Source organism: Vanessa cardui, chromosome 27 (genome assembly GCF_905220365.1).
Source record: "Vanessa cardui chromosome 27, ilVanCard2.1, whole genome shotgun sequence".
Lineage (NCBI taxonomy): Eukaryota > Metazoa > Arthropoda > Insecta > Lepidoptera > Nymphalidae > Vanessa > Vanessa cardui.
The window spans coordinates 6,518,203-6,533,232 of NC_061149.1; the positions used below are offsets into that span (position 1 = coordinate 6,518,203).

Below are 15,030 nucleotides of genomic sequence, written 5' to 3' on the forward strand. Positions count from 1 at the left end.
GGCCGGCTAAACTTAGGCCATATATGATTGCTATTTTGCTATTAAAATATCTGATGACGGGGAAGTACTTTCCCTTAGTAGTACCTTAGGCTCACTTAGTAGTTTCGGACCCCCTGGATAAAATTAGTCCACTTGAACCCCAAAAAGAGGCAAGTTTGCGCGTTAGCTGCTAAAAAATTACCATTTCTCGTATCTCCACGATTTCAGAACATTTCAGTAGCCGCCACAGCTAGTATTGGAATACTTGACGTGGATATTTTGAGCCTCGTTCAGTACCGCGGTCAATGGGAACGCAAAGCCAAATTGGCAGCAAAAAAGCTCGGTGTGCTCAGCAAGCCATGACAGTATTTTAACGCCGGCCCATCACCTAAAACTATACAAGGCGCAAATTGAACCCCACATGGAATATTGCTCACAACTCTGGGCGGTGCTCCCCAATACCAGCTTCTTCCATTTGTCCGTATCCAACGCAGAGCGGCTCGAATTATCAACGATCAAGCCCTTTTCGCAGTGGACGTCTCACGGCTGAAATGATGATGATGAAGCCCTTTTCGACCTGCTTGATCCTTTAGCTTTGTATAGAGATGTTAGATCACTCTGCATCTTCTACTTTCGAATATTTCACGGAAAATATTCGGACGCATTGTTTGGATTAATCCCGGCTGCGGAATTTTACCTTCGGACAACTCGTCAAAATTCTAAGTTTCACCCGCACCACCTTAATGTTCAAAAAACCACAACATCACAATTTTTAAGACATTTTCTACGTTGCACAACCACTCTGTTGCACCAGCATTCGCCGACGTTTTTTCCGAACCGATACGACTTCGGAACCATAAAAAAAGAGCGTATTCCTCCCTTAAAGGCCGGTAACGCACCTGCAAGCCCCACAGATGTCCATGGGCGATGGTAATCACTTTCCATCAGATGAGCCTCATGCTCGTTTGTCCCCTATAACATAAAATAAGCCATCGGTTGTCTTTTAAATAAATATGTATAAATTATGTCTAATTTTAATATACCTACTTAAGCTTATTTAAAAAAAAAAACCTTTTGCTTTTTTTCCTGGAACACGAACCCCCCCCCCGAAATGAAATCCTGGCTACGGCCCTGGTTACCACATTCAAGATGGCGGATATGTCTTATAGCTTCATTTGTCTTTGTGTCTGCATTTGTTTGCGGTCACATTGATTATAAACACTAGTAATTAGTAAGCTATACTTTTTCTTTTACAACAGATTTTTACAGAATTTCGAATGGGTGACAATTTTTGTTTTGATTTAATTTCATTGTAAAATAGAGTCGAGATGGCCCAGTGGTAAGAACGCGTGCATCTTAACCGATGATTGCGGGTTCAAACCCAGGCAAGCACTGCTGATTCATGTGCTTAATAAGTCTTTATAATTCATCTCGTGCTCAGCGGTGAAGGAAAACATCGTGAGGAAACCTGCATGTGACAAATTTCATAGAAATTCTGCCACATGTGTATTCCACCAACCCGCATTGGAACAGCGTACTGGAATATGTTCCAAACCTTCTCCTAAAAGACAGAGGAGGCCTTTAGCCTAGCAGTGGGAATTTACAGGCTGTTGTTGTTGTTGTAAAATGAAACGATGGTACAAACACCCAGATCCAACAACATAGAAAACTAATGAACTTTTCCTACATCCACTCATCCGGACGAACCCGGGACCTCGGACTGTCGTACCCATTAAGGTAGATCTCGACCACGGAGGTCGTCACAAATAACTAAAATTCATCTTTAAAATCTGCAAAGTAATTAATAATGTACCAATCTGAAAATGAAAGGCTGTTTAATCAAATCATTCGTGTAATAAAATAATTAGTAGGTACATTAAAAGGTTCTCGTAATTAGATTAGATAATTAACGAAACGAATTTTCGTTTCTGCAAACGACTGGCTTGTTTATGAACGAGCGAATCGCGTCTTAACAAACATACGACGTGGGGAATATATAACATATATATGTTACTAGCTGTGCCCTCGACCTTATATGCGTTTGAATTTAAGAGATAAAAATATTTTAGCCTAAGTTACTCCTACTATCTGCTAGTGAAAGACCCGTCAAAGTCGGTCCAACCGTTCCAGAGATTCGCCGGAACAAACAGACATACAGACAAAAATTGTAAAAAATGTTATTTTCATAAAAGTACCGTGTATATATAATTTTGAATTAACATGGTTATTCTTATTATTAAAGTTATTCATTTCGGGATATTTAAGTACCATGTTTTTTACTTTTGTTCGGCGGAGCTCGATATTTCGACATTATCTACGAATGTCTTGTTCACGAGACTTGATTCGACATCATGACATTATCCATAAATGTATTAAGTTAAAAGGGCAAAGTATTTTAATATTACAATCAGACACTCCAATGTTATTATATGCGACGCTTGTGAATTATGAAATTAAATGCTAAGAAATAATAATGTTATGTTAAAACCTTAACTACATAACAGATAAACATCGTAAGGAAAGCCTATATGCTTAGGATAAAATTCTACCACATATGTTTAGCCTATAAACTTATAAATAAACTTTTAATCTTAAAAAAGGATTTTACTAATAAAAGGAATTATAGTCTTTATTCTATATTATCTATGTTTAGTCTATCTATATCTATATACTTTTTTTAATCTTAACAAACAGACAGAAATAGTAACATCTCCCTTTGACGAGAAGGTTTTGGAACATATTCCACCACGCTGTCCATAAAATTAGACACATGCATTCTTCACGCTGTTTTCCTTCAACGCCTAGCGAGAGATAAATTATAACACAAATTTAAGCACATGAATATTCGCCGGTGATTGCCCGGGTTTGAACCAGCAATCATCGATAAGATGCACGCTTTCTAACCACTGGGCCATCTAGCAAAAAATAACATCATCACTCCATAATACAAGCATAAACAAACACACACAAAACGCCCCACACATTTAACTATAGTAATTAAATTGAACAAAAATTCCGCTAAAACTGCGCCCGTCCCTAAAGGCCCTTAAGCCAATTACTAGGCAGCAATTTATTCGCACAAACAAAGGGGCCCTTGACAAATTAGATCCGAGCTTAGGGCTGTGACGTGTCGATGAATATTATCGATAAATATTTTAATAATTTGAAACTTAAAACAAATCTTTGCAAATAACTTACAGTCAAATTCGTTTTCATGTTATCTTGAAGCAGCAATTCTTAGTTCTGTTGTATTCAGGTTTGAAGGATTATTGAACCAGTAACTAAAGATATAAAGAACATAACATCTTAGCGGCGCATTACTTATGACAAACACCGCTAATTTCTATGAATAGGGTAAAAAAAATACACTTTATTCGAATATTTACAAGCACTTTTGAATTGTTATTTTACAACTATATTAAGTGTAAACTGTATCAAAAGTTTATGGCCGAAGTAGATAGAGATAATTAAATGACCAACAAATTAACAACATTGGCAAAATTCGTAAAACCGATCACATCCGAATTAAGTACGTATCCCAAAATGTCAATATGTAATTCTTATGTAAATATGATATATAATATATCTTTATACAAACATAATAACGTCAGTTTGACGCGTCGATTTACATGAACTTGCTTTCTCGGGTTGAACTGACGCGAGAATCTATAGCGCCGAATAGCGTCGAATGACGCGATAGGGAAAGCAATCTTAGAAAAGTAAAGAATTTACTTTACTTCTCTAAGATTGCTTCTATATTGACATTTTTCATAGCTAACAAATTTAGTTGTCATGATACGTGGAATTCAAATTAAAGAAAATACTTTTTCATTACATATTTTTTTAAATATGGAATTATAACTAGAACGCATAATAATAACTACAAAATATCAGATATCGCTTTGACTACGTATTAAATGTGAAAGTTAACACTGAATATTAAATATCGATACCAAGTACAGCACTATTCAAAGTAGGTCCGAAAAAGGGTCGATTTTCAGTGGATTTTCAGTAAAGAATCTATTTATACAGGCGTCGGCAGTCGTTACAGATAACATATCGCCTAAGTTTGACATCCCTACTTCGTAAAGTAATACGTTAAAACTGAAATAAAAAAAAAACTCTTAAAGAACTTTGCTCTACATATATATGTTTCAAAACGCTTCAACAAAAATATATTTATATGTTTATTAACTTGGTAGGGCTTTGTATAATATCTGAGTAGTTAGTACTTAGTACTTTTGTGTTTTCGTTTGAAGCCAGGGTAACTACAGGCACAAGGGACATAACATCTTAGTTCCCAAAGTTGGTGGCACATTGACGATGTAAGGAATAGTTAATATTTATTACAGCGTCATTGTCTATGGATGATGGTGACCACTTACCATCAGGTGGCCCATATGCACGTCAGCCAACCATAAAAAAAAACCGCAATTACACATACCAGGCCTATTAGACCTCGCTCCGTGATAATGAAATAATTTATAGAATCTCGACTAATCTTTATTGGTCAAAATGGTTGTCAAATACACAACCCTCTCTTGTACAGTTGATAGCATGTGATAGACCCGGACGCAAGAACATGTTCTCAGTTCTCAAGGTTGATTGGACATTGGTGATGTAAGGAATGATTAAATATTATTTCTAATTGGTTCTAAATGTCAATTTAAGTGTTAATGCTAATCAAGAAATAGACTTTGTTTTTTGGCTTCACTATCGCCAACGTCCATACCATGTTGAATACACCGGTTCTCGTCCGATCACCGAAGTTAAGCAACATCGGGCGCGTTCAGTACCTGGATGGGTGGACCGCCTGGGAACACCGCGTGTCGTTGGCGTTTTTGCTTATTATTATTAATGGTTCATGCATACAGCTAACTCCATAATCTAAGTATATAATATATAGTTCCTAGTGTTAGCAACTCAGTAACTATATAAGTTAGAAGCAAACAATTACAGTTACACATAATACTAAAAAAAAAAACAAATATATGTAATAATGTAAATATAACTAACATAGCCTGTAAGATATGTTATATACTAATCATTATGAGTCACTGGTAACTTGAATAAAGAATATTATTATTATTATAGTGTTATGGTTAATAATATTTATTTGACTCTACATTATGATAATTTGCCATATTGCTTAACATTTATGGTTAATGCTGAACTCGTAAAAATTTACTTGATCTTTAAACAATTCAATTAAACTTGAAATGAAGTTTGAATTTCGAACTTGAGTGACGTTTCGAAAGTGTTTTTTCGTAAAAATATTTCATTAAAAAAAAGTTTTATTTTTAAAAGTATTAATCCAATTAATACGATGATCGGAATTACTCTGAAACTTATACGAAATATGGATGATTTATTACCAAATTATTTACAAAACTAAATGACAGACGGTAAAGGAATATATTTTTTTAGTTGTTATGGCAAATGACTTTTACATTCAGCCAAATAATCACAAAACCGAAATATGAAAACACAGCACTAATAAAAATCAAAAATTATAATACCACCCCCGAAATTAATCCACTCACCCGTGAAATTAGCGAAACCATCCCCTAAGTAATAAAATTACAACAAGCAGTATGTCTGTCGTCCTTAACAACAATACAAGTTATTATAGACCTTATACTAATGAAAACAAAAGCTAATATTGTAACAAATTCCTTTCGTAAAGTGATTGTTTCTATGGGGGAACAAATGAAGGGTAATTTATATGTATTTATTGTTCGCTAATTTGTTTGTTTGTAAATGTATTGATCTTATAAAGGGTCGTTTAATTTTCAACATTTAAAAGCTAAGGGTGGCTATTTAATTTTAAACTGCCTAATTTTCCATAAGCGTTGTGCTAAGCAATGTCGTTTAAAGGTACATTAAAATAGTATGTCGCAAAATGACATACATTTGCCACGTACATAATTAAAAAAAAAAAGAATCAATATTATTTTTTATTGCTGTATTATTTACAATGAATTTATTCCTTGGTAGTAGGGCTTTGTGCAAGCGCGATTGGGTAGATACCACATATACATCAGATATTCTCCCGCCATCCTTGGTGGTAGAGCTTTGTGCAAGCCCGTCTGACTAGATACTACCCATACATCAGATATTCTACCACCAAACAACAGTATTTGGTATTGTTGTGTTCCGGTTTGAAGGGTGACTGAGCCAGTGTAACTACAAGCACAAGGAGCATAACATAGTTAATTCCCAAGGTTGGCGCATTGGCGATGAAATGAATGGTTAATGTTTCTCACAGCGCAATTGTCTCTAGACGGTGGTGACCACTTACCATCAGGTGGCCCATGTACTACAATTATTTATGTAATATATTTTACCTGGAAGTCAACTTATGATTTGAATTTATGAAACTGCAAAGTTAAAATGTTTGTTTCAAAATTATTATAATTTTTTTTTAATATTTGTTAATACTGGAGGGGCGAGGGGTACACGCCTCTTTGATACAACGCCGACCGGATGAAATTATGTTATCAATTTCAATCAACTGATAACAGACGCTATTGAAATATGTCCCTTATTCTTTATACCACAAAACGGATATTCCCATGAAATCATTATATAATATTTCTATATTAAATTCTAAGAAATATCAAGGATTGTATATTTTATGTTCAGTAGCATTCAATCAGTGTCTGTTATATATGTTTGTATGTTATTAACAATCTCAAGAATTATTAATGTAAATTGGTCAGTAAATAATGAAGACAATGGTTGAAGGCCTATACATATATGTATTATATATAATCGAAGTAATATACAGGCGAACGGTCAAAAAAGCCTGATGTTAAGTGGTCACCACCACTGTTAGCAATATTAACTATTTCCTTAAGGAATTAAGATGTTATGTCTTATGCCTGTTGTCACTCACCGTTCAAACCGGAAAGCTACATAATAAGCTTAGGTAGAATGCTTGAAACAAGTCCTGCCAATAAGTGAATCATTAAAAATATATATAAACGATACAATAACCTTGCTACAAAAAAAAATACGTCAAATATATTTAAACCATTACTAAAACAGATAAACCAATAATTGCAATACGTTATTTGACAATGCAAAAAATAAAGTGTCAATTATTGTAATTTGTAATCAGTATATATGATGAGTTAAAAAATGGTTATTTATTACCGAAAGTTGAAAATAATACTTAATTTATTCAAAAATCCATAAATAAATGCATTTTTTAAACGTTTGTCACGTGACACACAACGCTCCCGATTGGCCGGACTTATGATGAAGTCACTTGCTTGTTAACCTTGTTTGCCTGCTATATGTACTACAGATTAAACTACAGGCAAGTGACATTACCGACTCCATTTCAGCGCCATATTGTCCAAGTAGCGTTTTAGCGCGCTATTTAAATATAAAAAGTAGAATATGATATTTTTTGGCAAATACATACTAGAAATAAAAAAATCAACTTTTACTGGGTTCGTTAACCTCTACTAAATATTATTTAATTCATATAGATTTTAAAAACCAGTCAAATACCCTATTACAGATTAAAAAAAGTAAACATAACATTGTATTAAATTTAAGTCCAGACAAAGGAAAAAATTATACGTACCTAAATAATATACGCTGGCAACAAAAAGACATCTTGCTACGAGAAAATCAAATCGCGCTGATTGGACGTTTCGCTCAGCGGAGCAAGTTAATAATATTATTGCCAGTCAACCTTGGAATATAATAAACTAGCGATCTGATGCCACTTCGCACTGTTGCTATAAAGGAGCGAACACACTGGGGGCGTTACAGTTAGTGTATTTCAATGACGGGAGTATCTATGACAAGATGTTTTTGTTTTTATTTTATTTTTAATTTGTTATATTCTTTTTGTTTTGTTTATATTCTTTTATATTTTTGTTGTTATTTTAAAGATCTATTAATGTAGGAGTATTGTGTGTTGTTGTAAAACAACTTTGATACGTAGTAACTTATGTTACTAAATAAATCTTCCGATTCGGAAAGTGAACTAAAGAATCAGCAATTCAGTTATTCAGATTCATTTTCACCATTTAAATTACATTGTACATCAATTAAATGCAATAAAATTTATACATGTCCTGTTTACAAAATAACAAATACTAAGTCTACGCTTTTTTATCATTTAAAAGTTAACAAGTAGGTACTAAGTATATGCTTTTAATCATCAACATATTCCGTTTACCTCGTTTGTTATATTACCTGGAATTGATATGACATCACTGATTCACATTTAAATATTTATGGTATAATATAGATTGTCAAATGTCGCAGACTTGTTATCTTTTAAAGTTAAATATATTTAGTAGTTATGTGATTTTTTTTGTGTATATAATATATGTACGTGTATGTGAAACTAAACTTCTAAGCGAGACAAATTTCGATAAAGTACATTGGCTGTAGTTTCCGATCAGGAAATAAATAAAACTCTCATTTCATTCGGATGTAGTCGGGCCGGAAGACGAATAAATATAAATTAACCAAGAATTGTTTATAGTGCACAATAGGACTGTATTGTTATGAATTGACAAGAAATACATAAATCTACGTTTTTTATAGTTACTACTTGTGCAATTGAAACGAACTAAAATGACAAGACACTTATGTCAGAGTAAGAAAACCTTCGTCAGTTTTCGAATCCATTCCTTTATCAAGTCTTAATCTCTTAGTACCTTTTGAATCTAAACATCAAATCATTGCAACGCAATATGTCATTCTCGATCGGTAGAGCAGATTATCGCTCATACTGAGCACGCGAATATAGATCTTAAGGTGACGAACCTTTTCTTACCCTGACTGTACAATGTCTAAGCTAAGCACTAAGTACGCTGTAACGTTAGGCGCCTATGTAGTTTTGAATGACAAATAATTAGTCTTTACTTTACTACTGATAAAGTTACAAAGCCTTAAAGTGAAGACAATCCCATTTTTTATCTTGGGTATTACGTAGGTACAATGTTTAAGTTTAATAAATCAAAGCTGCCTCAATCTCCGTCTATAATTTAATAATAAAATATATTAAGTGACAAAAAATAATTATATTGTTTCGTTACAACAACAACAACAACAACAACAACAGCCTGTAAATTCCCACTGCTGGGCTAAAGGCCTCCTCTCCCCTCGAGGAGAAGGTTTGGAACATATTCCACCACGCTGTTCCAATGCGGGTTGGTAGAATGCACATGTGGCAGAATTTCTATGGAATTTGTCACATGCAGGTTTCCTCACGATGTTTTCCTTCACCGCTGAGCACGAGATGACTTATAAAGACAAATTAAGCACATGAATCAGCGGTGCGTGCCTGGGTTTGAACCCGCAATCATCGGTTAAGATGCACGCGTTCTAACCACTGGGCCATCTCGACTCTTTCGTTGTTTCGTTAAATTCAATTAATTATTTTTCTTCATAATTCCAATTTTCATGATAAACATTGTTAAATTATTAAGTCAAAGCTCATTCAGCCAAGATCGTTAGACATATTACAAAACGTAATACGTTGTCTATTGATTCTTTAAAAAAAAAAACCAAAATAACAAACACTATTATCAAGAATGACAATATTTTTGTATTTAATTTGAAATCATGGCGGTCTCACAGATTAAACATTCGAAAGATATTTAAAAGTAAATTAAACATGGCGTACGAAAATAAACAGAAAATCGTGCTTAAGGGTCCATGATGCATTCGTTACCTATTTAAATTATTGACTGTACGTGACCGCGCCGTGGCTTAATGGCTGTTTAAAATGTACAGTTTATATCCACAAAGGACAAGTTTGAGATAATATATCCAACTAACTTTCCGTCCCGACTTCTATCTACATCATACAGAGTATCAGACATTCCAATTTCCACCCAACACTCTAAAAATTAAAAAAAAATTAATATATTATGCTTACGTTTTAAAATATACTTCTGTTCAAAATTTCAGCTTTCTAGGCTGAATAGTTTTGGATTTGCCATGATTGTCATAAAGAACAAACTTTTTTAAAGAGATAGTTAAGCTAAGGTGTTAATATATACATGATAGTAGGTGACCACGCATATTTGCCTACAATTAAGATGTTTGTAGTTTATAACTATAAGTATAGTATAGACTTAAACATGTACTGAAAACACGAATGCAAGGACGAAATTATCTGATATAATATTATTTTTCCGTTCCATATTCAATATTTGCTTACAACAAGCAATAACAATTGAATACAAATAAAACAAATTTATCACATACGCCGCTAATCCTATAGAAATGATAATTATCAATTGGTGTAACAGGATTGGTTCTATATGCGACATTTGGCGCTGTTTGCGCGCCGATAACGGCGACTGACGCATCTGTCAACCTGACAAGCGCGGGAGGAGTTACGTCAAAAATGGATTCTTTATAGTGTACACGACAACTTTGTTTAATACATAGTTCGATTATTTATTTTTTATGAAATTAAGTTTTAAATATATTTTTAAGTGAATATTGCTATAATATATAAATATTACAAGATAAATATTGCTAAGTAAATTCTATAAAAGTTAGGGTGACCCCTAATATTTTTACTTAACGCGCAACATAAATAAACACCGTCATAAAGGTGAAAATTGTGATTACAGAGAAAATAAAACTGACATAAAACCACCGATATCGATAACAATTTACAACCCACTAGAAAATTTAGTGAAGATCCTTACTTCTGGCACGAGCTAGTTTGTGTTTACCATGAAATTCAAATGTCACGCACAATGAACACTCACAAACGAACCAAATGCGGACACAGATTAATAAACAAACACAGCTGGCAACACAGAGATCGTCAAACTTGCACGAGTCCAAAAAGTTAAACAAAATTATACATAAATAAGAATTTTATTATATGTAAGAACTAACGGTCTATTACCGTTAGTTTTAAAAATATTCAGTTAGGTAAAGGCTTTTTTTTGTATTAATACCTAAACCATAGGTAATATACATATGATTTAGGTATTTTCAGAGCCGTGATAATATAAATTATCTATAGAAGTTCAAAACATTTCTTTTAAATATAATATATCAAAATTCTGATTCTTGAAGGTATAATTATTATTATTTATTAACTATTAGTGAAATTAATTAGCTCTCCTTTTATTAATGGAATAAGAAGTTGTGTTTGTATAAGATTACAATAAGACACATTGAGTAAATAAGTAGTAAAATCAAAAGGATAAAACAATCTTAAACAAAAGACACGCTTTCCTAATTCCTTACACCAAAAGAAATAAAATATACTATTTGTAACCAGAAAACAATATCAATAAATGAAGATAAATAAAAGATTATTTCTTCCATGCGAATGATAACTGTTCTATCTCATTATACATTTTATTTATATGTAAAACGCTTAAGAAATAAAACTCATTCATGACATATAAACATAACCTATATGTATATATGTTTTTGGCGTCAAATCGTCTGATTAAACATACTTATCATTCTAGATTAACATTAGGCAATGTAGGTGTAACAATTAGAGAGATAATCAAAGATCAACAGTTTTTATCGTCAATAATTAAAACGCTTTCGTTATCGTTCCAACTAGAATTCCCGCTAATTTGTATTTATCAACGCTGATTGTGTTTCTACAATTGATAGTCATATGTTAATATCGATAAACTTAATTGTTTTATTTAGTTTAAAATAGAAGAGAATCTATACTGAAATGACTAATTGGTACAATTTTTTTGGTTTAGGTTAGGTTAGAAAAAAGCTACATTATAACTTAATGCTGAATAGGGGAAAATATGTAAATGTTATTTTTTTAATAAATCTCAACCGTGTGAAGCCAGGCCCATTCGTTGTATACATGTTAGTAAAAGCTTGTAATTGTTTCTTAACTTGAAAAAGATCTCCTGTTAAGAAAGCTCCACTCTACAACTTAACAAAGATCTTCTCTTAAAAGAAGATTTAGGTTGGTCGTTTTGATATACATATATACCTACATGCGATAGAGTCCCATTCGAGACAGTTTTCATGATATAAAGACAGATAATGGGTACTATTTTCATGTTTTATTCATATCGACTATTTAATTAGTTATATTTTAAACATATAGTTTATTTCGGCGTCTCTATAGAAATGGTCCACTAAGACTGTCAAAGTGGTTTCAAGTTAAATCAACAATAACCAAATACGAATATTAATGAACCAATGCTTGCTTGATATTTTTATGGCCATAACTCAAAAAATTTAATCAAATTTCACATTTAATTCTTCTTATGATCTGAATAAATTCTGAAAGTATAAATTGCAGCAATTAATGGCTTAAAAACTATGAAAAAATCGGCAATAAAACCCCCTTTTATAAACCTAAATCATAAACAATTACAATACTTAACTGATGCATCATTTTAACTTAATCGTCTGTCTTCAACAGGAGCACCTCACGCCCTCCTCGGCAAGACAAGGCGTCCACGGACAGCCTTCACCTCGCAGCAGCTCCTGGAACTCGAGAAGCAGTTCCGTATGAACAAGTATCTGTCAAGACCCAAACGATTTGAAGTCGCCACCAGCTTGATGCTTACTGAGACCCAGGTACTTTATGCTAATTATACTGTCCATCATTATCTATATTAAAGCTTTCATAGATTCCTTAGATCATTCTTTTTTACTGTTTGTAACAGTGTGTACTCCGGTGTAATAATAGTCACCAGCATAAATAGACAAGAGCAATGTAAGAATTCATGGAAAATAAGATGTTTTAACATGTGTCTCTAATCACACTACTCTTTCATATTGCTTTTTGGTTGTCATATAAAGTCAACGTATAAATACAACGATTAAACTATGACTTAATATTAATAATAATTATGTTACGAGAAGCTAATGGAATAATCAATTGAAAAATATAAAGCTAATATGTTGCTAAATAAATAAGTTAGAACTAAAACGCTTTTACAAGCGATAGAAGGGTTGTTAAGATCTCATATGTAGGATATCAGTTTTAATTTAATTGCGAATCCTTTTATGGCACTCAAAAGTCGACATCAAAAACAACCCTATTTTGACATTTACGAAATGGTGCGAAGCGGCTGTCAAGTTGAACGATGCCCGGATTTGAGCTTACAAATGCTCTGAACAAGATTATGGGGGCGGTGAAACGTACGCCATAAACGTTATTGCTTGGGGCGTTTTATGTGGGTTTAAAGATTAATCTCTGCGCCCATGTCAGGTTATGATATATTATTGTTGTTCTTGGATGTGTAGAAAGTTTGGATTAAAAAAAAAACGTGTTAAAAATATTATTTTTGTCAGACTAAAAAACAATGATAATAATTAATTACATATATTGTTAACAGAAGCAGTTTTTGGATAACATTATACTCTTCGATTAATTGGAAAAATTGTATGCACACCATTCTCTACCATGATTCTTACCATCTTAGAAATTAAAACACGAATATTTGAAAAATAAAAAGTAAATCATTCTTTTACTTGTCGACAGGTAAAAATATGGTTCCAAAACCGAAGGATGAAGTGGAAGCGCTCAAAAAAGGCACAACAGGACACTAAAAGTAAGGAACCGCACGTCAGCCACCCGAACGACGACAAAAACAAACAAAAAGATCTTCCCTCGTCCGAACACGAAAAACAACCTTCACAACAAATGGCCGCCGATTTGACATCTGTCAAACCGCCCCCGCTGCTAGACAGGGACAGAATCATCGCTCTGGAACGAGAGAGAGCTATGGCGGCAGCAAACTTCAATTCTAATTTGGAAAACAATAGACGTGGGTTGGTCGTTATGAACCAAGATGGCGGCAGGCCCGGTATGGACATGTTCAGGCCGTATGTAGTATGAAAATAAATAACTTTTTGTTTCTTTATCAAATTAGGTTTTTTACTTAGTAAAGATACTGAGATAGCTTAATAATTGTCCTGTTTAATTTAGGCTGTCCGTTTCTAAAAGTTAATCTAGTCTTTACAAACATTTAACATAAGTATTACTTTACTTTTTATACACTTGTAAGTAAAAGTACTTAAAGTTTGTTTTCTTTTTTAATTTTATTTAATGTTTTTTTTTTTAAATTAATTACATATAATTTACTATTGTACATGAACCTTTATTACTTTAACATTTAAGATTATTTACAATAGAACGAAAAGTAACAAGTGTTGCTTGATCTTACCGATTTTGTTTTTTTTTAAACAATAGATCTATTCTGTGAGACCAAAGTCGCTCACTGTAAAACACGATTGTTATAGCATTTGATTACATATGAGACATCATTTAAGTGAGAAACAAAGTTCGTACAGAATAATACTGCTTAAATTTAACAACAATTGTTGAATTGAATCTTAAAAATTATATATATTACCTAATAATTTAATGGATTTAAAAAAAATATGGAAAGGAGTTTTTAACTAAAAAAAAATGTGTAGTCCCTGGTTGTAAAACAGAAATTCATAATAAAATGAACAAAAATTACATAAAAACCGCAAAGAAGTCGCGCTGTCCGTCGCGGTAGGACAAATAGTTACGTTCCTACGCAAAAATACACTGCAAATTAAAAAATAGCTTAATTTGCGGCTACGTACGTAAACAGACTTACTTTGAAACGTTTTCACATGTAATTATTCAAATGTAAACTGCTTTTTCATAAATATAATATTTATTTAAATATAGAAAGGCTAGCATCGTAAAGAACCTACAATTCCAAAATGGCGTTGCTGATTATATTATGCTGCCAAAATGACAACGTTTAAAGCACTGGGTTTTGTAAAAAATAATTATGATATGTATTTATACTATTTTTAAAATAGAATTTGTACAAGGGTTTAAGTTTTAAATAAAACAGATAAGAAATAATTATTTAAGCTATATTATATTAATATTTAATTAAAACTGTCAACTAATTGTTAATTATTTGCGATTAAATTTTAAATTATAGTTTTTTCACATCTTCGATTATTTATGTTATATCTAGATAGTGTTGCACCATAAAAAAATAAAATGGACGAAATTTATTATGTCGGCGTAGGTGACAGCTACGCTTGTCTCTCGCCAAATGT

The 15,030-nt window shown here is 32.6% G+C and overlaps 1 protein-coding gene and 1 non-coding gene across 2 annotated transcripts in view; both read left to right on the plus strand.

Annotated features, from left to right (window-relative positions):
• The window catches only part of LOC124541237 (homeobox protein Nkx-6.1), a 33,012-nt gene extending 18,982 nt beyond the window's left edge, over nt 1-14,030 (plus strand). Inside the window, exons 4-5 of the mRNA XM_047119118.1 lie at nt 12,395-12,552; nt 13,463-14,030. Of these exons, the coding sequence (XP_046975074.1) occupies nt 12,395-12,552; nt 13,463-13,819 (515 nt within the window). The 3' untranslated portion in view covers nt 13,820-14,030. The remainder of the gene's footprint in view (nt 1-12,394; nt 12,553-13,462) is intronic.
• LOC124541293 lies at nt 4,698-4,817 on the plus strand. Its single transcript, XR_006967209.1, has one exon. It is a non-coding gene; the product is annotated as a 5S ribosomal RNA (ribosomal RNA).
• Nucleotides 14,031-15,030: the final 1,000 nt, after the last annotated feature.